This window comes from Calidris pugnax, unplaced genomic scaffold (genome assembly GCF_001431845.1).
Source record: "Calidris pugnax isolate Ruff unplaced genomic scaffold, ASM143184v1 scaffold251, whole genome shotgun sequence".
NCBI classification, from domain to species: Eukaryota; Metazoa; Chordata; class Aves; order Charadriiformes; family Scolopacidae; genus Calidris; species Calidris pugnax.
In genome coordinates, this window is record NW_015091133.1 from 159,456 (window position 1) to 185,601 (window position 26,146).

Genomic DNA, 26,146 nt, shown 5'->3' on the forward strand with positions numbered 1-26,146 from the left:
GAGTTTTTGGGAAAGATGAACTTTAGCTGGGCATGGCCAGGGAGGGTCTCATTTATCGAGAGGGAATCATTCCCCTGGGCTGGTGGGAGCAGGAATTTCCCTACCGATTAACCCTCCTTGAAAAATGTGGTTTGGGTTTGTGGTTGCGCAGCTGGGAGAGCACATCAGTGTCAGCGCACCCAGTCCCTGACTTCTGCCATGGGCTTGGCCCCCAGCAAAGGAAACAGACCTAAATAAAACCTCAGCCTTCCACAGGATCCTGCTTTTTGGTTTCTCTCCTTGTGCTTTCTCATGTATATCACATATTGCAGTCTCTGTGATTGCAAGTGGCTAGAGTTTGTGCTACTGCCCAAGTCCAGCACTGGATACAGGGTGAAATGAGAAGCCAAATGGGCTGCAAAAGTACATTAAATATTGAAATAATCAGTTGACTTAGAGACCTTTAATTCTTAAATGATCCTGCTTTAATATAATAGCTGTGGATATTTTTTTTTTTCGGGGGGGGAAGTTAAGATTGCTGTTCCGAATTCGCTTCACAGAATCAGACCTTGTCAATAGTAAAATAATCTCAATTTGTACCGTAGTTCTATTCTGTCTTTGTGATCTTGAATGCCATTTGCAAGTGATCTCCTCTCCCGTAGAATTCAGCTTGTGTTGATAGATTAATCTCAGCAAAAAATTCACTTACTGAATAAACGGAGAGGGAACTTACATGAGAACACACTTAACATGAGGGAAACATTTTGGTTTTTCCTTTTTAGCAGTCATAGAGGGGAAAAAGAAAGTCTCAGCTTGAACTGGGTTGCAGTTTGCCTTTTGTAATATTATCAATAAGATATTTTTACATTTCATTCATGGCAACTGTATTCTGCTCACTGTGTGTAACTGAAAACAAAAAAAATTAATCCAGGTGCTTCACGCTAAGGCAGCTGTGCAGGTATTTTACTTTTTACTCTGTTTCTTCGTTAAGAACTTTGCTACGCAATTGCTAGTTGGTGGAAGAGATAGATTAGGTTACATAAAATATTTATAGCTTTGGCTGTAAAGAGTGAGAATTAAAATTTCATAACTGATTTACTGTCAAAATAAAGTTCACATAATAACTTTAAGTATGAAATTCATTTAAACAGTCAGTTCTAAAACATAGACCAAGTTAAACACTTGGACTTAATCCAATGAAAACTTCATCGAGGCTCCTAGAACATACAGTTAACCTCGACTATTATGTGTCTCTATTGTATATAAAAAGAATTAATTCTCTTATCTGTGTGTCTGTTCTTGAATGTTGCTGGATATTTCAGGAGTCCCATTGCAGTTCATTTAGGCTTCAAAAACAGGTCAATAATTTTGAACTGTTAATTCTGGCATAAAGGTAAACTAAAGTTTCATAGCCTCTGAAATATATTATTCCTGATGTTCATTTTTAAACAAATTTTTGAATTAAGAGGTGTAATGCTGTTTTAGTAATTTCATTAAACATTTTAAAATGAAAGTGTTTAATGTGCAGCATATTTCTTTGTCTTTTGTAACAGAGTTGGATAAGCTTTTTATAGCTGGAAAAATTAATAAACTATTATTTTTTCTTTTCTTAGGGATTTTGTTTTATTTTGTGTTTGTTTTTTGTTTTTGTTTCGTTGACTGGACCAAGGAGAGTAATACCAATTTTTTTCTACAGTGGAATAGCTGTAGCCTGTTTATGTGAAGAGTAATTTAGGAAATGTAGTGAAAAATGATCAAAACTATAAAAAAATAATAGTACATCTTTCTAGGAAAGAAGAAAAGCTAATTATTATAAGAAAGTAGGACATAACTTGGTATAAAAAATGGTTTGTATGATAAAATAATTTTTCCATGCTTTTTGAGTCAGCCTGTCCCCAGAAGCTCGGTCTCCAGTACGGTTCATTCAGTATTTCTGAGTATTTTCCTGCATAAACCTTTATACTTCTGTAAAACCTCATTGCATTTCTCTCCATTCAGGTTTTCACACTTTTTCTGTAGAATGCATGGTCTCTATACTTAGCAGGAAGTTTTCCTAACAGTTACTTTTGCCATTGTATGAGCAGATATTTAATACCTGAGTTGAAGCTTTGTATAGAGTACTTCTACCTGTGGGTTTGAATCACATTAGCAGCTTCCTATAAATTAAATATGTAAATTAAATGGCAGCTTGGTTTAAAGAATACACTATGAAATTCCTTATACACCTGTGTATATATTCTAGGGGGAAGGAGATATTTGTACTCTCCTGTCCCCAGCTGCCCGGCCGGGCTGGGGGGTGGGACGTGTGACAGAGTGACAGCATCCTTCTCGCTCTGCTGTCCCAAAATGCAAATACTTTGGTCTAAAATGGGAAATAGGCTGGTTTAAATGGCTTAATAACATCGGCTGAAATTGCATTTCCTTTGGATTTCATTAGTGTGTGTTGAGTGAAGTCCTTCTGCGAGGGTTTTGCTGTGCCAGACACGTCCATTGACGGGGCTGTCTTTGCAGGGATCTCTCAGCCGCCCAAACAGCTGTAAAAATAAAAATACCACTCTCTGGCTATTAAATCTCGGAGCCGTAAATCCTTCCAGTTGCTCCTGACATGCTGAGCTTAACCCAGAGATGTTTGTGCAAAATGCTTATTTAAGTAATTAGAACCTACGATAAGTGATGATCTAAAAGTATAAAATCTGATTATGTTGGGAGGATGTGTGTGTTGAGTGAAGTCCTTCTGCGAGGGTTTTGCTGTGCCAGACACGTCCATTGACGGGGCTGTCTTTGCAGGGATCTCTCAGCCGCCCAAACAGCTGTAAAAATAAAAATACCACTCTCTGGCTATTAAATCTCGGAGCCGTAAATCCTTCCAGTTGCTCCTGACATGCTGAGCTTAACCCAGAGATGTTTGTGCAAAATGCTTATTTAAGTAATTAGAACCTACGATAAGTGATGATCTAAAAGTATAAAATCTGATTATGTTGGGAGGATATTTCGAGCTTTGTGATTAAAAGGCGGAGGGTGTAATTAGGAGGAGGATGAGCCTCATTTTAAAAGCCTAACAAAAGTTTATTATGCCGCTCATTCGTGTGGAAAAAATGACTTTGGGATCTGCAGACATTTTCATGTAAGAATAATTTAATGCAGGCACTTTAGCTGCCTTGATTTCACTGGGATTATTCACCTCTGCTAACGTGCGCGTGACAGTTGGTGGGATCATTGACTGAGCAGAGGAGTTGTTAATAATGCCAGGTAACTACAGAAAACAAGTTTCTTGTGATATTGTGGGCCTGGGAAGTCATTCTATGTCTGTGGGGCTTAGGGCATGTTTTCAGAAGATTTAGGTGGGTCCTGGTGCCAATATTCATAATTGTCACTTGAAGAAAGTGCACAGTAAACTATAGAATAACATAATTTCTACTGAACACACTGTGAGGTTGTTTGCTGCTCTGCAGAATAAATGATTTCTGTTTGAAGAATTTTGTCATATATATTGGGTGTATGTTTTGGGTATATAATGTATAACGTATATAAGTTGTAGGTAAGACCTTAGGTGGTTTCAGAAGCGGTGTAGCAACAGCGGCCTAAGAAAAAATAGTATTTTTCTAGTAATTGCAGCAAAAAGATGGGAAGTGATCATCTAGTGGGTTACAATTAAATATCATAAACCCCTACTTGCTAAAGAGTGGTGTTGTGGTTCATTTAAGGCAGTAGAATATTCTACCAACCTGGAAGTCCTCTTACAGCTTCTTGAGCATATCCTTCTTGTGCCCCTTATTTCGTGGAGAGGAATCACACTGGCTGCTGCACCTCAGGCCCTGAACAAGGCAAATTATAACATTTACTGGGAAGAACTTGATTTCTGTCAGTGTGTCATTCTGAACTTTAAACTGTGGAAAACTTTCACGGAAAGTCTTAGACTTTTTGCATAAAACATAGAATGGGAAGAAACGAAAATTGCTTTTTATTCATTCACCTCCTCTTGTGAGAAGGGTGAAGTGAAGGGGGTTTTGTTTGTTTTTGGGGGTGTTTCTGTTTTGTAAATACCTTGGGAATGTGGTGCTGGTATTTTTTTTCCTGCAGTTCTGCTGTGGAGACAACTAAACCACTGACCCAGGCTCTGATCCCAACAGCTCCAAGAAAGTTTGGTGGAGTGGTTGTGTTGTAAACTTGATAAAGGGAATTTAACAAACTATAACAGTCTTGCATTGGGTTATTAAAACCAAAATCCAGCTCATAGTGAAGAGCCTGTCCTGAATTTCTGGTCAAATCCTCTTTCAGAGTGTTTAAAACTCCCAGAGGTACAAGTGACGGCGAAGACAACGTTACCCTCATTTGTTTTACTTGTCTAATTATGCACATACCTTTCTGTCAAATGGAAGTAACGAGCCTAACAGAGTAAATCGGTTATTTTTTAATTGCAAGTGGTCTGGAAAAATATGCAGGATAAATCTTTTTAATGAAAATTAAAACATCTTTTCAGTGTCATTAGTTTCATCAGCTAATGACGTGCCAAGAGCAAAACATGCAAATACGTATCTGCAACGAAAGTCAACAGAACATCCAGAATTACAGAAAAATAACGTATGGGATGCTCTAGATACTGATTTTTCAGAAAACGTTCGTTTAATATTTCAGTCAACAAACTTGTGGATTCTTTGCTTCCATGTGACTGAAGAAGAGCTCAGGGTTGTGCCCCTATTAACGAGGCTGCGCTGGTGTGTAGCCACCCCATGGTTGCTATGGTGACCTAGCATCATCTCATAGGATTGTAGTTATGGCCATGGCACCAAAACCTCTGTCCTGCCTGAAGAGAGCAGTTCTGAAAATACTTAATTTAGTACATAGGGATGTTTATATTCTTACAGTCTGGGTTACTGCCAAGTGGAGTGTTTCTGTTTGACATTGATTGCAATTTAAACATCTTTTTGCTCAAATTCCTTGAACATTTATTGGGAAACCTTTTCAGTAGATGGTATATAGTAGAAATATGCCCTATAAAAGTGTGTGTGTTGTATAGAAGGAATTTATATTAACTGTCACCTTCCTCCCCACCCAGTCCTGTGTGTTTCTTCTGATGCAGACAACATTTAAAGCACACGTACACTCCCTTTCTTTTCTAGTAAAGATATTAATGCAGAGAACTCATCTATCAAACTTCTTTTTTATTTGAGATGAGTATCATAATGTACCATCTCATAGATAATTTAAAAAGGTTAAAGTATTAAAGTATTTAAGTACTAAACCAGGATTAAGTATTACTCTTAAAATTCTGCATTAGGTTATATATATATCTGGATTCTAAAAGTGCTGTGGTCAGAAATATATTCACTGCTAATAGATTCAAAGCTTGTGATTAAAAATAACTGAAGTAAATTCTTATTGCAGCATAATGGATTTAATAGAGAGATGTGAATTATTTAGAAATATTTTTTTTTCATTTTATGTTACAATACTTTATATAGTAAATGTGACTTCATCTATAAATACTGTTTTGTGTGATTCAGTTCTATAAAGACAGTATTTACCATTAATTGCTTTTTAATGGTAGCAAGCCAATGAATTGCACAGAACAGACTTTTTTCCCCCTAAGTGCTTCTGTATTTTTTAATTGCTGATGTATTTTTGTGAGTAAAAATATTATCTGTTTGGTAATCAGAAGATAAATAATTTTAGCAGTGAACTATTTCTTTGTATTGGACAAGAAATTAATTATGTAAATTCAGAGAATTGGTAACAAAGAGCATAAATGAAAAAATGAAACTTAGCTGTGCTAAGTTATAAAAGGATTGTTTTAAAGTGATCTCGAAAAGGAGAAAACTTTGATGGAAGTTAAACATTTGCAACACAGAACTGCAGAGTTCTCTGAGGAAAAATCGCATCACTATTGTAACCATCAGGAAGAGATTTATAAAAGTATTTTAAGAAGAAAATGGCTAAGCTGTTGGAAAAAAATGTTCCCTCTAAAAAAAATTAAATATATGTATATATCAACTTGAAAATATCTCATGGGTGTATAGTACTTATGTAGCTCATAGAAGTGACTGTTCATAAGAATGTAACATAAATATGTTGTCAAAGCAAATTATATTTAAAATTTGTAGGATTTGGTGCTTGCAGCTGTCAAGGAAAGTACTGTACTAGGGTTGTGAGACAGATGAAAACTGCAGATGCTTGATTTTTCAGTTTCTGAAAGTAAACTGTTCAAATTAGACATTTTTTTCAAAGCAGGAACAACAAAAACGTACATTTATCTGTATTTAGTGTCAGCTTTGTTGCATGAAATCAATCAATCTTTATCTAAGTTTTGTCTTAAAAAGTAGTTTTTGTTGAAAAGGAGACCATTGTGCTCATTATTAACCTATAGTAGGATTCATCTCATTCTTACAATAGTACATAATTCACAGTTGAAAACCTGTATGGGGAATCCATATATAGAAACGTAAGAGTCATCTACAAAGTGATATGGAATAAGTTTTCTTACCTGTTGAGCCCCACACTTTAATTTATGACAACATCATGAATAAATCAGAGTAAAATTATTCACAGAAAGTGAAACTCTAAAGTGATAAGAGTTTTCTCTCTGAAAAATTCTTCCACTATATATGTGGGTTTTATAATTTTATAACCTATAGATGAGATGGCAAAATTCAAAGTTCTAATTGACAGAAACCACAATTAAATCAAAGCTTTTCAACTGGTCACAGAATTCCTGGTTACTGTCAGCAGAAAAATAAGTGGTTTTGCATGAAAAATATTCCTACAGTTTGCCTTGTGTAATGGGCCTTAATCTTACGTTTAGTCTTCTTTTTGTTATGTCAGCTATAATACCAAAAGAAATATTAAGATTTCAACCAAACACTGTGTATTCGTATTAGTCTTTAAAGTTGACTTTTTGTTTGTCATCCTACAGAAAGGAAATTCCTGTAATGAAAAAAGGAGTGGTAAAATCAGTGTTCTCATGTAGCAACTCTGAACTCATGTATTATTCTTGCAGCTCTTAATTTTGTTGAGCAGTGTTGCAAAATAAGAATAGCATGGGAAAGACCCCTGGGACATAAAACGCTGCAGAAATAATTGATTTTTTTAAAGGAAAGTTTTCTCACCTTAGGGAGTACTCGACTATTTTATTCTACTTTTTTCTTGTTGGCCAGATGCTTAAAAGCACTTTCCCTAAACCTTGGACCACATTTCTCTGTTTTTCTATACATTACAGAAGGATGAGCAATGTTTGCTTTCTGTAATGCCCAGTAATGGATTTGTTTTCTTATTTTATCCTTTTTGTACTATTGTGTACCACTATAAATGCCTGCAATTCTCAGTTGTACATACATGTTTATAAGAATTTTACACAGAGAACCTTGATTTAGCAAAGAGTACCTGAATCTCTGATAAAATATACACTTAAAATAAAGCTCAAATAAACTTGGATAAAGTTTTCCATATTAGCATACTAGAATATTAGAATTTGGGGAAATAGTAGGGGTACCCAGTACTAGAGGATGCATTTCAAATAAAATCATGCAACATCTCATTGAGTCCTTGAATTTAGCATCTATTCTAAAAATCGAGGCATCATATTGTTTTCAAGTGGTGTCTGTGATACATTTGACTGATTGCTATGAATTTCAAGAAGTGGGACCTGTGCTTTTAAGTAATTTTGAAAAGTCTTCCTAGATGTGTATTAAACATCAAAGGTTGCGATGAAATAATGTGACCAATTAAAATGCCTTTGTAGAATGTAATAACGTATTTTCCAGGAGATTTGGAGTGAAATTTGGGCAAATGAAGGTAATTGGCAAAGTCGTGTTGAATAACTGAGGCCAGAATTTGACCTCTGCAGTTGGGAAGCAGGAAAAGTAATGTTTTAATGCTTTTTCTGATTTTTTGGGTGAAATTAAGACAATTGGGATATATTGGACTAACTGTAACTGTTCCCTTATAAGCTTTTTTTTTAACAAAACAATTTTCTACTTCAGTTGAATTTTGGATGTTAGTGGATATTATACTAAATAAGTGACTTTTTCATGAGGAGGAACTTCTTTGCTGTGAGGGTGGCAGAGCCCTGGCAGAGGCTGCCCAGAGAGGTGGTGGAGTCTCCTTCTCTGGAGACATTCCAAACCCACCTGGAGATGTTCCTGTGGGACCTGCTCTGGGTGACCCTGCTCTGACAGGAGGTTGGAGGAGATGATCTCCAGAGGTTCCTTCCAACCCCATGTCATTCTGTGATTTCTGTGATTTTGTACTTTTGCTTCACAAAAAGAAGCAAAAGAGTGCCTGAAATGGAGCTCAAAAAAAATATCTTTCTATTAATTCCATATTTTTTTACCTCATACCTATTCAGACTCTGAAGTTTTCCAGGTGAATTAGTTCACTATTAAATGTAGTGATGCTGTATGCACTCACACAACCTCTTGGACCTTTTATTTCCATCTATTTTCCAGAAACAGACTGCTTTGCAATGCACCAAAGTGTTAGCTGGAGCAAAAGGTTCTAATCTCAGTGTGTTACGAGGATGTTCTACGCTGCCAAATATCGTGATGTGTAGGACACAGAGTAAATTAGAGTTAGGCTGCCATGGAAGGCAACGTGCATCCAAAACAGTTCATCAGTCTGAGAAAACACTTAGCACTTTGCTGCAGAAAAGCGTAAGCTCTACAACTGTTTTCCTGATGGAAAAGGACTGGGAGATAATCCCTCACCTTCCTTTTTGCTGAGCCAACTGCGGGGGAAGTTGGCCAGGATGTCCCAGTTGCTGCAGAATGTAAAGGAGAGGCCAGGAGGAGACATGTCTCTGTCTCTTCGTTTGTCTACTCAGGAAAGCAAACACATATGGGGATATACAAGTCTTGTGAGGAGACACTGAGGGAGCTGGGGGTGTTCAGGCTGGAGAAAAGGAGGCTGAGGGGAGACCTTGCTCTCTCCAACTCCCTGAAAGGAGGGTGTAGCCAGGGGGGGTCGGTCTCTTCTCCCAAGGAACAGGCGATGGGACAAGAAGAAATGGCCTCAAGTTGCTCCAGGGGGAGTTCAGCTTGGATATTGTGAGAAATTTTTGCACTGAAAGGGTTATTAAGAGTTGGAATGGGCTGCCCAGGGAAAGGGTTGAGGCACCATCCCTGGAGAGATTTAAAAACCAGGTAGGCATAGTGCTTAGTGACATCGTTTATTGATGGTTTTTGTCAGTGTTGGGTTGATGGTTGGACCAGGTGATCTGAAAGGTCCTTTCCAGCCACGATTTTATGATTCTATATAAAGATACGGGGAGAAAAGGAGCTGATAATTAGCATTGGCATCAGTTTGATCTGGCAAAGCTATTTCTACATCTTCTTCTTGGAGATTTTCGTGGTCCATTCCATCATTCTGGTACTTGAGAGAAAGATACGGGAAGAAAAGGAGCTGATAATTAGCATCGACATCAGTTTGATCTGGCAAAGTTATTTCTACATCTTTTCTTGGAGATTTTCATGGTCCATTCCATCATTCTGGTACTTGAGAGCAGGAAGATTGGAACCCCACTGTTTGTTTGGTTATTAGAGCTGGTAACATTGCACGTATTTCCACAGGTTGCTTTCGGGTTAATATGGTCTCTTTGTAATATTTTGTGCCCTACTAGGTCGAGTAATGAAACTATCAGAGTCATTGCCAAGTCTGATCCCCCAACAGCACACGAGTTGTGGGCTTTTGTGCAAGGCATGGTTTTGTCTCAAAGGCTGGAGAGATGCAAATCCATTTGAGTCCAAATTCATAATTTCCATAACTACCTAATGTTCCTCAGACAGACTCTTAACAGTCTCAGGGGTCTAAGAAGTTTGAATATGATGCTCATGTATCCAGCAAATAAGACACACTCTTAGATGATGTCATTTTTCTATACGTTTAAAAGTGGTTCAGGAAAGAAACTCTTACTCCTTTGTTCCTAAAATATTTGTTTCTTGGCAGCCCTTGTCTGGATGTATAGCAGATGTACTAAATATAACCTGTCGATGATTTAATGCGGCACATATGTAGAAAATGAAAATAACATTAATTCAAGTTGTTATTTTAATATAGACCTTTGGGCAAAAGGAAGCACTCTTCTGGTCTGGACTACTTCTGCTGTGATATAAATAGAACGTTTGAATTTCCAGGACTGTCAGTCTGGCAAAGTTCACCCGACCTCAATTTGTGATGCAAGAAGACCGAAAATAATGGCCCCGCTAACATTTACTCTCTATTTCTGTTAATAGGAGGAATGCTTTTTGAATTTGGAAGCTCCCATTTCAAGGGTATGTGGCTACGACACTCCTTTCCCTCACATCTTCGAGCCTTTCTACATCCCAGACAAATGGAAATGCTACGATGCTCTTCGAAAAATGATTAACTACTGAGCAGGTGAGAAATGATGTCTCACACTGGCAGCTTGGCTGTGAGGCTTCTGATGGAGGATTGCAAGGTTTGGGGCTAAAGTACCACTCTTTTTAGTTATTTATTTATAACAAGAATGGCCTCTTATGGTGTTGGGCCTTCGGTCTTAAAAGCAGCTGAATATTTTTAAGTAGCACCATCGAAGTCAGGGTTTAAATTAATTACCTTGCTTAATCAATCTGAAAATTAATTGTCTTGTGTACTGAGAAGTGAAAAGAAAATGAAGTGGAAGGTGAAAGGAAGAGTACTGCACAGAATATATTTTCACCTATGATGGAAGACTTACAACCATTTTTTAGGCAAACCGTAGTGTTAAATTGTATAATTTTTCACTCTTGCTGGTGGCCTGTAATCCTGCAAGGTACTGATTAAGCCAAATTTACACCCAATACAGGCAGTGAATTGCAAACATACACGGAGCATTGGAAATACATGAATTATCTGTGGTGTCTTACAGTTCTGTTCAAATACAATTACAAGGCTTATATTTAATATGTATTCTAAAAAGAAATTTTCTTTAATTTGGTTGTACTTGAAGATTTGTATTTGCCCTTGTGAAGTAATATCTATTTCTATTAGATGTCTATTAATCATAGACATCTTTTGTCTTTGTTTCATTGTAATGTAATACTAAGTAGCATTAGACTGTGCTGTGGCCAACCGGGATGTAATATGGTGCGTTGCTGTGGGAGAACTTCTGGTCTTTAATGGCCAAAGTTTAACAGGAAATTTGTCGGCGCCTTGTATTCTCTATTTCCTTTAATTAATTGAGTCAAGACACCTAGTTCTTGAGGTTGAGTCTTGATGGGTCTTGCCCATCTGAAGTAAAAAGAAAAGCAGAAAACAGCTGTCCCATTTTCCTCTGGAAGAAGGAGATCCAGTGATGGGTCCTCGGGGAGTTCTAGCTGTTGACTCCAAAACAGGAGGACCAAGGTGGGCCCTAAATTAGGGGCGCCCTCTTGTGTCCATTTTACCCGCACGTTAAGCTGTGAATTGTATTTACAGATAGAAGGTTGTCAAAACCTTAATGTTTATCTCATTTTTATAGGTACTTACTCTCAGGATGACTTCTTGCATTTGACTCTCTTTCATTTCCTCAGTAGCTGACGGTGGAGCTCCTGTATGTGACACAGGAACTCTACCAGCAAGGCAGTGTCTCCAAAAAGTAGCGTAGTTCCCCTTACAATATTTCCCCCAAATCACCCATTATTCACACACCGGAGCATTTCTTTAGACTTAACACTGAAGAATGCTCTGATCTGGTTTGCAGAGCACGTGGTAGATGCTGCCTTTTTCGTGACGGTTGTCCCCGCATTTTCTCTGAGTTGAACTAAGCTTATTAAATGTAATAATTACAAAGGGACCTCGTAGCCAGAAAGGGTCCTCTCAGCCACCCAAATTAACTTATTGCTCTGTGGCCGAGGCGAATACAGTGTCTTGAGCTGGATGCCACACTCAATTATTTCTAAACTTACCCTTATCATAATGTAAATTTGGTTTTATTTATGTTGATGGTGTCTCACACGTGCAGAGTTTCTGATCTTGAGACTGACAGCACGGATGGTTTTCAGCTCAAAGGCAGCTTTTGGCAGTGCATCCTCTACCCCTCACCCATCAGACAGGGGAGACCAAAATCTCTGCCTTTCAGCAGCTTCTTAGCTATTAAAATTTATAGCCGTGTTGGCTCTGAGAGAAATAGCTTCCAGGTAGGCAGCTGCATCCCAGATCACTCTTTGTAGTTGGAAAAAAAAGATAAAGAGAAAAGAAGGAGCAAGATTAGGATGAATATACATTTCCTGGAGAGATGGAACGGCGTAGAAGGAGTGAGATTAGGATGGATATACATTTCCTGGAGAGATGGAACGGCGTCTGGCTGTTCATTTAGAGGGGAGGGGCATAAAAGAAGAAACAGCAGAAAACAGCCACATATATTTTTTATATAACATAAAGTAAAATATCGAGTTCCTCTCCCTGTTTGGTAAATAAAATTTTAAAAATTTTTTAAAAAATGAAATGTGAGAGACTGTGCAAGATCATTTCTTGCCCCCAGAGGCTTGAGTAGGAGACAGAATTCCTGGTTTATAATGTTTTCCTGCTGGATGGCAAAAATCGTGCAAATGGCCAGTGAATCATGGCTTGTTCACATGATTGAGTAGCCCAAGTGTGAGATAAAACAGCCTGCTGGTGCTGTGGGTCTGTTAGAGGGGGTGTTGTAAGTCTGTGCTTCAAACTTCCCTGAGAATTCATGCAAGATCAGGAATAACAAAATTACCTTTAAAAAATCCCCTTTGAATAGGAAAGGTATTGACTATAGTTTTTTTACAAGCCCCCTCTCCACTGTAATGGTAGATCAATAGTATCTCTATCTCACTATATCTAGTTTTTAAAAGCAGAGCTTTTAAAAAAAGACACAGAACACTTTGCTTAAGATTCTAGAGTGGGATGGCAGACACTCCATCCCAACATTTTTGCATAAATGGTGGTAATTAGTGTTGTCTTGGTGCTTGGTATCATCTGGAGCATTGCTAACTCCTGGGCGTCTACCTCGGCAGCTCTAAGAATTTGATGTAGTTTATAATACATAATAAGTGTTTTGTTGTAGTTTTCACACCCCTTTGAAAAAGGAAGATTACCACGGGGTGTTTGAGTTGAGGATATCACTTTCAGCCTCAAGATTTGTAATTTATTTTGTCCTCTTCTTCTGCAGAGATGAGAAGAGCGACGGGGAACTGCGGAAACCGCCTTCCAAACTCTTGACACTTTCCGGGGATCCTTTGGGTTTGGGATTCACGGAGCGGACTGTTGGCTCTGAACTCAGTTACCCTTAAATATTCTTCTTGGCTATTCTCCAGCGAGTTCAAATCTTCCTTAATTAGGAAATCAGCGATGGGCAGGTGATTGCTAATAGCCAGTAGTTTCAGATGTATTTAAAGATATTGCAGATGCGGTATGAATGTTACCAACGGCCACGCTTCGCTAGGTTACACCTCTGAACTTCACCCTGTAAATATTAGCAGTGGGATTTTATTCAATAAAACTTATTATGCACGTGTTGTCTCTGGGTTTCATTACTATTTTGGGAAAACCCAAAAAAGTTATTTGAATGTGACTGTATTTTCAACAAAATAAACCTTGGGCAGTCAGACCAGCCCGGGGTGGGGGGGGTCTGCTCTGGGTGACACCTTCTTTAACCAATGCCATTTGCTGTCTTCCAGTTGAGTGGCTTCTTGTGGAATAGTCCCCAGCACTGATTTCCTTTCTGCAAAGGGAAATGAAAACTCCATTTTTCTTGAGAAAGGAGGAGGTATTTTTTTTTTGTTGCCATAGACGAGAGGCTCCATCTTTACGTCTTTGCTGCAATATCTTTGTTTAGTCATTTTTCCTCTGGATATGGAACGTCTCTGCTGCTGAGCAAATGGTGCAAAACTTGCCAAAAATTTGTGGAGAAGAGGTAACAGTGCCCTGAGGTGTTCACGGCAGCGGTGGGAGAGGAGGCAGCTCACGTACCCTTTGCTGTTGGTGAGGGCACAGAAATGCAAAACTACCCGAAAAGTCTCTACTGTAAAATGAAATCTGAAGGTTTATTTTTTTCCTGTGCCAGCATAAAGGGCGCCGAACATCCCTAAGTGCAAAAAGGAGTCCAGCCTTTCAGACTGAGAGCTGCTGGGCTCAGTGGAGGTTTGCTCAATTTTCAGTAAATGCCCTTCTTTTCCGTAGGACAAGCCAAGGACTCGGCGAAGATGCTGCGAAAATTATCCTCTCTTGTCCTACATTCCAGGACTCCTCAAAGGGCAGCAGATCTTCTTCCAGCACAGTAGTTTCAAAGCTTCTTGCTGAATTCCTTTGGTACCAGCTCTGCTCGTTTTTTCCACCACCTAAATTAAGTGTGAATTCAGCAGTTCCTAGGCTTTTTTTTGGTTGCTTTTCTCTCTGTGCAAATCGATCTCACGCTGCGTCGCTTCTTATTGTATGGGGGAAGGAGGGGAGGGGGAGATGGGTGCTGGTGGCCAGGTGACCACATTGCTGTTGTTATTCAGGGGGATCTTGGAGGGAGAAAGAGGAATAAACTTTGTGCCCAAACCTTTTCAGAGCGGTCCTCAAGGTGATGGCTGAAACACCCCTGGGAGGAAGCTGAGGAATAACTTCACTAGGAATTTCAGGGGATATTGCCCCCTTGTTCCTCTGTTGCCCGTTCTGATGATCTGGGGAGGTTGTTCATCGGGCAGATCCACCAAAATCCAAGGGAAACCTGGCTTCTGGGACAGAACCCTTGATGATGGGTCGCAAGTCACACGCGTCGGCATCTCAAAGGGATGTCCTTCTCAGGGCTTCTCTCATCTCACTCACCCAAACCTCGGGAGCATCTTTGTCTTGGGTTTCATTGGGTGAAACGTGGGGTGATGCTTGTCCTCCAGCAGAGCTCCATCCAAAAACCCACGGTCAAAGGACTTGTAGGGATGGAAGGTGCTAAACTGTAATCTTTTCGGGTCCTGCTACCAATTTCCGTACGATCCCATGCCCATAGTTCATACATTGCCTACAGAACTGAAAATGGAGCTGTTTGTTAATGTTTCTAATCAAAATGACGTTATTAGACAAGTCTTGTGTCTGTAAGTCTCCTGTAAGAAGAATAGAATTTGTTTATTGTTTTAAGCAAGATAGATGCATTATGTATTTTATATTTTTGGTGCTGGATGGAAACTATTTTGGTTTTATGAAGAAAAACGGTTGTAAAAATTATTTCTCTCTTCGTAGAAAATCAATAGATATTTTAGTAACTGTCTTAAAATGTATTGTTAGTATATTTCAAAGCATATAAAACATACAATTATAGTCCTGCTGTAGTAAAGTGTACTCTGGTAATTAATAGCCTTAATACTATATACTTTGTATTTGCGGTTTTCATAGATGAAAGCAGACTGCCGTTTAGTGCGGAGCGTGTATGGAAATACAGAATAATATATTTTTATAGAAAATATTTGCTCTAACGTGGAGTACTACAGCCTCGCTGAGGGGCAGGTTTTCTATGTTCAGTGAGTGGTGATGTGTCATTTTTTTTAATAGCGTTAAAGATGTTCTTTTCTCCTCGGTTTTGGATAATAGATTTTTTTTTTATTATTTTTTTTTTTCCCCTGGCAAAGGCAATTAGTGTTCTAAAAAAGGAAATAAGTGCCTCTCCCTGAAGCCAGCCTAGATGGCAGTGTCTGCTCGTGTAACCCGTGGCGGCGTAGAGTGTGTTATGGAAAAATGACATATAGTTCTGGGTCGGGGGGGAAGGTGTGTGCTGTTACACACAAATAACTGCCTCTCACCGAAGTCCTTAATAATGAAATCCAGAGACAAGCCAGATTTTTCCGCGTTTTAACCACTTAGATCTCTTGATTAGATTATGCAAAAAAACGCGAGGAGGAGTGTTCTCAGATTTAACCTGGGCAGCTGTTGTTTCACTCTGAAGTAACTACTTCTAGGGCAAAAAAAATCACGTCAGTGCTCCTTGCTGATAGTCCAGAAAATTAGTAACCCATCTAGTCACGCTCATTTAACACTAATTGCTGGAAAAGCTGAAAAGTACATAGTTTGATGCTGGATCCTGAGGTCAGAATTCCAGAAGGATGTACGCAGCCTTCGTGGGATCCCAGATTTGTTGACTGCAGATGGAAGACCTGTGTGCTCTTGTCCTGTGAAGAGCCGTGGTGCCGTCCCAGCCTCTCTGTGGTGCACAGCTGATAAAAACTGGATTTAAGTCCTTAGAGGTGTTTCTCCCTCGTGGGAGCGCAGGTGTTGGTAAGAGGCTTAGCCAGGAGCACGCTCTCATCGCGGTGGCCAAGGAGACCCGGACACAATGACCTTCTGCTCTGATGGCCCCATCACTGGTTCCCAGCTGGTGGATCTCTGCAGGCACCTCTCTTCTGGAGCACAAGTCTTATGAGGAGAGGCTGAGGGAGCTGGGGGGGTTCAGCCTGGAGAAGAGGAGGCTGAGGGGAGACCTTATTGCTCTCTACAACTACCTGAAAGGAGGGTGTAGAGAGGTGGGGGTCGGTCTCTTTTCTCAAGTCACAGGTGACAGGACAAGAGGAAATGGCCTCAAGTTACGCCAGGGGAGGTTCAGGCTGGATATTAGGAGAAATTTTTTCACTGAAAGGGTTCTCAGCCATTGGAATGGGCTGCCCAGGGAGGTGGTTGAGGCACCATCCCTGGAGGTGTTCAAAAGACGGGTTGATGTAGTGCTGGGAGGTCTGGTTTAGTGATGATGCTTCTTGTTTGTTGTGTGGGTGTCTATTTTTGTCAGTCAGGTTGACGGTTGGACAAGATGATCTTTGAGGTCCCTTCCAACCTAGAAGATTCTGTGATTCTTTAGCTTCCCCCGTTGGCTGGCAGGCGGCGGTGGCTCCCGGCTGCAGAAGTTGGGTTCCAGACACGGAGGCAGAGGCTGAGAGGGAGAATTCAGCGAGGGGCAGAGGTTGCTGCTGCCACCACAGCTCCTGGGGTTCAGCAAGCATTACGTGCTCATCACATTAGGTGCTTCCACGAGACCCAACAGGAGGATGCCGTTCTTTTTTGTGGCTCTCTTTCCTGCTGGGCTGCTCTGCGAGGTGCCCGTTCGTTAGACGCGGGAGACGTGTGGCTGACTGCAGCATAAACAAGATTATTTTTTTATTTTTTTTTTAAGAACTCGGATTCAGTTGCTTATACTTTGGCATTGAGCACCGTTTTGAGCCGCCCTGGGGGTGTCCTTGCGTGGTCTCTGCCATCTCCAGCTGCTGCTTCCATAGGTCCCGTGTGATACCTGCCAACCCCACTGTGTGTACCTTGGGTGCCTCGGGGCATCTCAAATGGCACCAGATGCCTGCCTCCAGGCATCTCAATGGAGCCCTTTGTTCCCTGGGGCTTGGATGGCCGATGTGCTGACTATTTTTCTGTGAGCTTGCGTAAAATGCTAACGCTGAGATCGGTGCGTGCCTCGGGCTTCAAAATAAACTGCTCAAATCCCCAGTAAGTACATAAGGTGGGATACACTGACACGCTGTGCCTGTGAAGGAAAGGATTGTCTCCCGGGCGATGGGCTGATGCCGGGCTGGGCAGTTAGATCCTCCAGGTGAATAATTTAGAGTATTAAATTAGAGTATTAAAATTTAGAGTATTAACCCCAGCCTTATAAACGTCCCCTGGCCGGAGCTGGTTGCTGCAGCTCACGAGTTCTCTGATGAATATCTAAAGGTACCGCGTGGGCAGGACCTGGTTCCAGCTCAGCAAAGCCAGGAGCAACGGTGGTGAGTAACCTGGTTCCACCTCAGCAAAGCCAGGAGCAACGGTGGTGAGTTTAATGGGAGATGAGGGAGCTGCAGTCCCCCTGCTTCCCACAGGATCCGTGTGTGGGATCCAGCTCGGGATCATACATTTAATTGTCGAGATACAGGTGTGTGGGGCCAATCAAAGCACTTGAGCTGCCTTGGAAGAGCCTTTGGGGCATTTGACTCATTCTGTGATAAAATCATAGAATCATAGAATGGCTTGGGTTGGGAGGGACCTTAAAGATCATCCAGTTCCAACCCCTGCCCTGGGCAGGGACACCTCCCACCAGACCAGGTTGCTCCAAGCCCCATCCAGCCTGGCCTTGAACCCCTCCAGGGATGGGGCAGCCACAGCTTCTCTGGGCAACCTGGGCCAGGCTCTCACCACCCTCACAGCAAAGAAGGTCTTCCTGAGATCTAATCTCAATCTCCCCTCTCTCAGTTTAAACCATTATCCTATTGTTCCCCTCCCTGATCAAGAATCCCTCCCCATCTCTCCTGGAGCCCCTTTAGGGACTGGAAGGGGCTCTAAGGTCTCCCTGGAGCCTCCTCTTCTCCAGGCTGAACCCCCCCAACTCTCTCAGCCTGTCCTGGCAGCAGAGGAGCTCCAGCTCTCAGAGCATCTTCGTGGCCTTCTCTGGCCCTGTCCTAACAGGTCCATGTCCTTTCTGTGCTGAGCTGACTCTGCTGCCTGCCTCAGGTAAGTTGTCCATGTCTAGTGCCACATGAGATGCTGTGAGATGCCTGGCAACAAGATCTGATGCTCCAGTGGCTGTGGCTGTTGTGGGATCCCAGCCCAAATGTGAACTTCAGGTGCGTAACTTCAGATGAAATTGCCCATTCCGTGCTTGTGACAGGGGGATGGCGGGGAAGATGCTGGGGTCATACACCAACTGGTGCAAGAAACTGGGAGAAAGTGGTCTATCCCTCAGTCTATCTGCTACAAGCAGTTGTGGCTTAACTTGTGCTTAACATCACAGTAATTGGCCCCAGGCTTCCAACAGAAAGGACCAAGCCTCCTGATTAACAATACTGATTAATTTGATCATTAGCCTAATTTTATATCACAAGTGCAACACTGAATCAGCCCCAGCTTTGAGTTTGTTACGTGCATTGAAATTGTTTTATGGTCCTTGGTTGGATTTTTAAACCTTACGTTTGAGGGTCTTGGAGGAAAATAAATAAGCCAAACTAATTGTACTGCATTATGAATAGGAACTGGTGCCTGTTCTTGCTCGTGGAGGTCCATGGGTAAGTATTCTACAACTGACAGTAATGTGCCACCAGTGCTTGAGAAGGACTCCCTGTTGACTCCTGCTTCTAATTAATTACTTTTATATGACAATTAAATCATCCCTGTTTACTTGCACTCTGTTTGCTTGCAGCTGAGCACTTGCTGAAACCAGAAGTTGCCTGAATTTACGGCGCCTGTGGCTGCACTCCTCTGGCAGCGTTGGTGAGCTCTGGTGTGCCTCAGCCACTGGTCCTTCCAGTTCCCTGCCGTTTGGAGGTGTGTGACCTGGATTGTGGGCAGGTGGGTTCTCTCCAATCTTTCCACCACAGCCTCTGCCAGCCCTTCTTTAGCCTGGGTGATGAAACAGTGCAGACGAGCAAGGTTGTTCCTCCACTGCTCAAAGCCTCCCTGGTTAGTTCCCACCATGAATTTGGGCTGCTGAGCTGGACTTGTCCCACCTTCCCCAGGGGGGAAACCTGGAGGACGGGGGAGGTGGTGGAAGTGGTTTGCTTGGCTCCCCAGGGCTCTGGCATAATCACAGAATCACACAATGATATGAGGTTGGAAGGGAATTCTGGAGATCATCCAGTCCAACCCCCTGCCAGAGCAGGGTCACCCAGAGCAGGTCCCACAGGAACGTGTCCAGGTGGGTTTGGAATGTCTCCAGAGAAGGAGACTCCACCACCTCCCTGGGCAGCCTCTGCCAGGGCTCTGCCACCCTCACAGGAAAGAAGTTTAGGTGGAATTTCCTGTGTTTCAGTTTGTGTCTGTTTCCTCTTGTCCTGTCACCACTGGGCACCACTGAGAAGAGCCTGACCCCATCCTCTTGACACCTGCCCTTTAGATATTGATGAGCACTGATGAGATCTCCCCTCAGTCTTCTCCAGACTAAAGAGCCCCAGGTCTCTCAGACTTTCCTCATCAGAGAGATGCTCCAGTCCCTTGATCATCTTCGTAGCCTCTGCTGTCCCCTCTCCAGCAGTTCCCTGTCCTTCTTGAACTGGGGAGCCCAGAACTGGACACAGTGCTCCAGATGGGGTGCCACCAAGGCAGAGTAGAGGGAGAGGGTGCAGAAGTGCATGAACTTCAGGCTGGTGGAGCAATGAGTACTGACTGCATGTATCTGTGTTATACTTTGGTGAAGAGCACGCTCCAGATACTCGAGTATCTTGGAGAGAAAAAAAAAACCCAAGAAAACCCTGCTCATGCCTTTTTAAGAGGCTGTATATAGTACGGCGCTCTAGCTGCATCCCATTAGATATACTTTGGTGAAGAGCACACTCCAGATACTCGAGTATCTTGGAGAGAAAAAAAAACCCCAAGAAAACCCTGCTCATGCCTTTTTAAGAGGCTGTATATAGTACGGCGCTCTAGCTGCATCCCATTATCTGAAATGAGATGTTCAGAAACATCTCAGACAAGAAACAAGAAAGTGACAAAATGTGGTGAAGACTATAAATCATAAACTACAAAGCAAGCCCACATCTTGCAACAAAAGCTGCTTTATTCAGCCAAGGAAGTGCACTTAGGCTTAACTTTAAATAGCATGCATCAGAAAAACTCTCTCAAATTCTATATAATTTGACATAATTAAATGTAGGTATTTCATCCTACTACAATTTACTGCCTTGCCCCTTGTGCCTACAATGTTGATATTCATCACAGATCCGAGCAGTTTATTTCAGTGAAAGCAAACCCACACTTCCAGAGCCCAGAGTATAATTATCCTGTTCCAAAGTGCTAGTCACGGTTCCCTCTGCTGCCCGGCCGAGCCAGCCCCGGGCTGAGGGATGTTCGTAGCCCAGAGGATGCCAGGGACATGGGGGCAGATCCCTGAGCAAGATGCTGCCCACCCAATGTCCCTGTCTTCCTTCTGGGCTCCTGTTTTCAAGACTTACTCTGCTTTCCTCCTTGTTTTGCTCATCTTGTCCACAGCATAACTGCGGCTCGGCCTTTTGACTGCCGAGGGCTGGAGATGTCATGTTTCTATGAGAAAAACACTGTTTCAGGCAGCTCTGTTTTCCTCCTTGTTTTGCTCATCTTGTCCATAACTGCGGCTCGGCCTTTTGACTGCCGAGGGCTGGAGATGTCATGTTTCTATGAGAAAAACACTGTTTCAGGCACTATGAAGAGAAGGCTCCAGGGAGATCTTAGAGCCCCTTCCAGTCCCTAAAGGGGCTCCAGGAGAGATGGGGAGGGACTCTGGATCAGGGAGGGGAGCAATAGGACGAAGGGGAGGGTTTTAAACTGAAAGAGGGGAGATTGAGATGAGATCTTGGGAAGAAATTCTTTCCTTTGAGGGTGGTGAGACCTTGGAACAGATTGCCCAGAGAAGCTGTGGCTGCCCCATCCCTGGAGGGGTTCAAGGCCAGGCTGGATGGGGCTTGGAGCAACCTGGTCTGGTGGGAGGTGTCCCTGCCCAGGGCAGGGGGTTGGAACTGGATGGTCTTTAAGGTCCTTTCCAACCCAAACCATTCTATGATTCTGTGTATACTCAGCCTGGTATATACTATCAAACTGACTATATTTTATTCTGGGATGGAGTCTGCACCTATTACCAAGGTTCAGCTGAATTCCTTTCCTTCTCCTTCCCTTTCTTATTATGTCATTGTTGGAAGGAGAAAACATGACCAAGAAGCCTCTCCAGTGGTTTATGTGGAGAACATCTGAAAATCCAGCCAGCCATGAACTAAATTAATTTTTTGGTGTGGACTTGACACTCACATCTGTGTTTGAAAGAATGAAGTTGGTTTAAGTTCTGCTATATCAACCTGAACATGAACCCCTCACCCCCATTTTTTTCACCATCATGGTTTTTTAGCATTTGTAAATGGTCTTTTGTTCTCTTCCTTTTACTTATGTAAAAACATACACCTTAGAGAAAAGGGCCATGTTTCTGCCAGTGTGCCAAATTCCAGAGATTTACCCCGGTAAATGCGTTGGAAGAGAAGGAGTACGCTTTGATTTCTTTGCTGGGATCTGGTTTTAGCTCTGGAGACTCAAGGCAGGGCTTGTAGCAATGGCAGCTAAAAATACTTTCATGTGGATGCAAGATTTCCAAATTGACACATTTTCTTTAACAGAAAAACCTGTTTAAACACAGCCCTTGCTGTATTTTTTTTTCTTGTCACGGCCTCTCAGATTTGGCCGCCCTCGGCCTGAAGCAAAGGTACAGCTAAAGAGGATGAAAAACGTACAAGAAAGCGTGATGGGGGTTAGCTGGAGTGTTTAGCCATTCCCTGAGGAACTCTGGCCGGGCTTTCAGGGAGGGATTACCATATCCATACATTTCTATTTTTACACCCTGCAGCAAACATGTCATTACCACTGAACTCAGAGACAAAACGTCGGCATCGCCTCTGGCACACCAGAGGAAACCAGTGCCGTGAGCCCAAACAAGGGGGTTTTGCAGCATGTTGGCTCTGGAAGCAGTGCTGGAGTTGGGATGGGATCTGAAGGGGATTCTCAACCCAGGGGAGCTTGTTCTTGCTTGGCCCTGAGGGACCCTGGGGCCACCTCTCCCTGGTTGCAGCTCCCGGCACAGGAAGAGTCCCACTGTGAAAATCATAGAATCACAGAATGGTTTGGGTTGGAAGGGACCTTAAAGATCATGGAGTTCCAACCTCCTGCCATGGGCAGGGACACCTCCCACCAGAACAGGTTGCCACAAGCCCCATCCAGCCTGGTCCTGAACCCCTCCAGGGATGGGGCAGCCACAGCTTCTCTGGGCAACTTGTTCCAAGTTCTCTCACCCTCAAAGGAAAGAATTTCTTCATGAGATCTCATCTATATCTTCCCTCTTTCGTCTTAAAACCATTCCCCCTCATCCTATTGCTCCATTTCCTGATCAAGATCAGAGCTGGTTCCCTGTTTTCCAGCTCCTCAAGGGGAAGCCATGGGCCAGCACCTGGACCCAAACCTACCGGTACCTTCAGGGTTTTGCAGGGAGAAGTGACTTCTATAAATGCCTTTGCAAGTTTTCTGGTTTGCAACTCGTTCACGGGTCACTGGTTTCACTGCACAATTCAACCCCTAGGATTAAAGTCTTGAGAGCACTACTGAACTTCCCAAATAATAATCATAATTAAAAACCCCCAAATTTTTTCCTATTGCATGAACATGCCAAAAGATACGGAAAATCCGTGGAAAGATAGACAGATTTTTCATTTTGGCAGATCCCGTAAGATTAATACATTTGCTGAAAAGCCCTTTTGCAAGCAGTATTTATGCCAAGCATTCCCTTCTGAAGCTCACAAAGTATCTGAAAGTATTAAAGAAAATCCGAGCTCAGTACCTGTATGGCTTCCAGTTATAATAAAGCCAGTCATGTGGCAGATATGATTGGACTGATCTTTTGTAGCATTTCAGGGTTGTTTACATATTTGAAGTTTTCTCATTCAGATCCCCGTGCCAGAAACATGTAGCCACCTTTTCACACTGCAAATTTTTTGAGGTATTATTTTTCACTATGTTCTCCCACAATCCCACTTTGCGTTTTGATACAAACAGAAAAAGGCAATAAATTTGAGGTAGAAGTGGTGCTCGGGGTGTGATCCTCACCACGGATGTTTGCTGAGTTCAGCTGTCCTGTAGAAAACAGACCAGCTTTTTGCTCTTGAGACCTTCTAGGGGCAAAATCGTATTTGTGGAAACGTGCTGCAAGTTAACAAGAGAACAGCAGTTGGTCCCAGAGGGTTGTCTTCTACTGCAGTGAACACTGTGGCTTGGCCAGGCCAGGGGCACATATGTGAACTGCAGTAATAATAACTGGGAATTTCTTGGTTATGTGCTTAATTCCAGTGAGGTCTCCAACCAGCAAGACAAGCTGGGCTTTATAGGAAGGGATGGTGGCTGCCAATGGGGGCAGATGAGAAGGCATCAGAGATAGAAGGTCACGTATGGAGCAGACATGGATGCTGGCAGAGGACTCCAGAAAACACACTGGAGAGCCAGGGCCAACCACGAGTCGTACCGCCTTGGGAATGGTCTCATGGCGGTTTGGAGAGGGCCCAGGGAAGGTTGCAGCACCTGGGAGACGTCAGGAGAAATAGAAAAACAAAACTGCAACTCTAAGCCAATGGTGAGCGTGGTGTAAAACCCCCTCCCAAAGCCAGCAGCTTGGTTTAATCATAGACTCATAGAATGATTAGAGTTGGAAGGGACCTTAAAGATCATCCAGTTCCAACCTCCTGTCACGGGCAGGGACACCTCCCACCAGACCAGGTTGCTCCAAGTCCCATCCAGCCTGGTCTTGAACATCTCCAGAGAGGCAATGACTGAAATTTGGCAAAGGTGATGGCAATTGCCTCTTCTTTTTTCAGGTGCGCTAAGGGATACCTCAGGCAGAAGCTCTGGGATGGTGTTGGCTGGTGGCGGGAGCCCTGGACATATGGGTGAGCAAGATACATTGGAGCATCTACTCCTGGCAGCAAGGCAAAGGTGCCAAGTGGTGTCCAACATGGAGAGGAGGCCTGGAGAAGCCTTGTTTGCTCTTCACTGGAGGACAACAGCAGATGCAGCTCACCAAGAGGCATTAAAAGGTCAGTAGTGCTGAGGAATTTCATTTCCTTGGTGAGCCTGTAGTGGTAGAGCAACAACGGAAAGGCCAGAGGAAAGGTCAAGGAGAGAAGCTGGTGAAAACCCTTCAACAGGTAAAACACTGAAGCAGCAAAGTACCAACACTGTGTGTTCTGGTGGGAATAAATACAGATGGTAAGAGTTAAACCGTTCACTTTGTCTCTTAATGTTGACAGAGGAGAAGAGCTGAGAGAACATGCTGGGTTACGGGTCTGGAAATGTCTGAGAGAGCTGGACCACAGCCAGTAAGCTATGGTAGGAAAGCTGATTAGGTCAGGAGCACAGTGAAGTGGAAAGCTGGCAGGGTCCTGCCGCCAGCACAGGTCCAGAAAATGTCTGGGGAGAGAGGCCATGGGTGACCAAGAGGATTGTGTCAACAAAGACGTTAACAAAGACCTAAATGAGCTGAAGATCAGCTGGGAAGAAGTAGACGAAAGGGCCAACGGCTGTGGTTTTGGAGAAACCATCTGCTGGGTTTATGAGTCATAGAGACCAAAACCAGATAGGAACAAGAACTGGGCAGTCACAGTTATGGCCTGCTTGGTCTGGGGATGAACCACTAATTTATTTTGCATGTACTGTATTGTATTGCTGATTCCCTCTGTATCTGAATTGAAAAAAAATAGGGCTTTTTACACCCAGAAGAATGAGTAACGCTTGCAGGCTTAATTCATACCACTTGTGTCGCTGCTTCTGCGAGTCTGGGGGCCAGAGATGTGAAGTGTATGTGGGAACCTTGGGCTGTTCCTTTGCCTTCATTTCATCTGTTCATGGTGCTTGTGGTGGGACACTGGAGGTGGCGATGAGCACTGCAGAACCAGGTTGCTTTTGCTGGATCCCACTCCATGAAGCCACTGACTCCTGGATGCTGCTGTGCAGAGCTTTCTGTCCCAGGGCAATAGCTGGAGAGGCGACAGATGTGTGGCCAGATGTGCACACGGCTGCATCTCTCTCTGTGACAGAGTGGGATGCGCCAAGTTATGAACTGTGTTTTTTATGATGTGCTGGGCTCACTTGGAGCCTCGCTGAGGACATGCCTTTTCTGTCACATTCCTGAGATTTTGGGGAAGGATTTCTGAGGGCCTTTTACGGGGTGTTACTGAAGGCCACCGTGACGCAGTAATTTAACTATGTGACACTTGACTGTCTCCCAGTCACTAATAGCTTCATGGTGCCTGGTGGATGGGGATGCCAGCGTGACTGATGGATCTGGTGTTTTCCATCACTCCTGGTGCTCATTGACTTAAAGGGGGAGGTCTCTGATGCACTTTTGTTTTTCTCCTGTTTGGGCAGATAGTGGCATATCACATTTTGTGATTGTCATTTCTAATAACAACAACAATGCTAAGTCCATGGCACACACAGGAAGACCAGTGGAAGAAGAAAGAGTAGCAGTGATCTACCTGGGCTCAGTTCCTACGGTTCTAGATGACAAGTTCAGGATTTCCCCCAGCAGGCAGAACAGAAAATCTTGCCAAAACATCTTTTACCTATAAACACTGGAATATGTTGCCCAGGGAGGTGGTGGAAGCCCCATCCCTGGAGACATTCAAGGTCAGGCTTGATGAGGCTCTGAACAACCTGACCTACTTAAAGATGTCCCTGCTCAATTCAAGGGGGGTGGAGCAAATGACCTTTAAAGTTCCCTTCCAACCCAACACAT

At 42.8% G+C, this 26,146-nt stretch overlaps 1 protein-coding gene across 1 annotated transcript in view; it reads left to right on the forward strand.

Moving 5' to 3' along the window:
- BCKDHB (branched chain keto acid dehydrogenase E1, beta polypeptide) overlaps positions 1 to 13,428 on the forward strand; it is a 120,725-nt gene extending 107,297 nt beyond the window's left edge. Inside the window, exons 13-14 of the mRNA XM_014958507.1 lie at positions 10,203 to 10,347; positions 13,088 to 13,428. Of these exons, the coding sequence (XP_014813993.1) occupies positions 10,203 to 10,343 (141 nt within the window). The 3' untranslated portion in view covers positions 10,344 to 10,347; positions 13,088 to 13,428. The remainder of the gene's footprint in view (positions 1 to 10,202; positions 10,348 to 13,087) is intronic.
- The last annotated feature ends 12,718 nt before the right edge of the window (positions 13,429 to 26,146 follow it).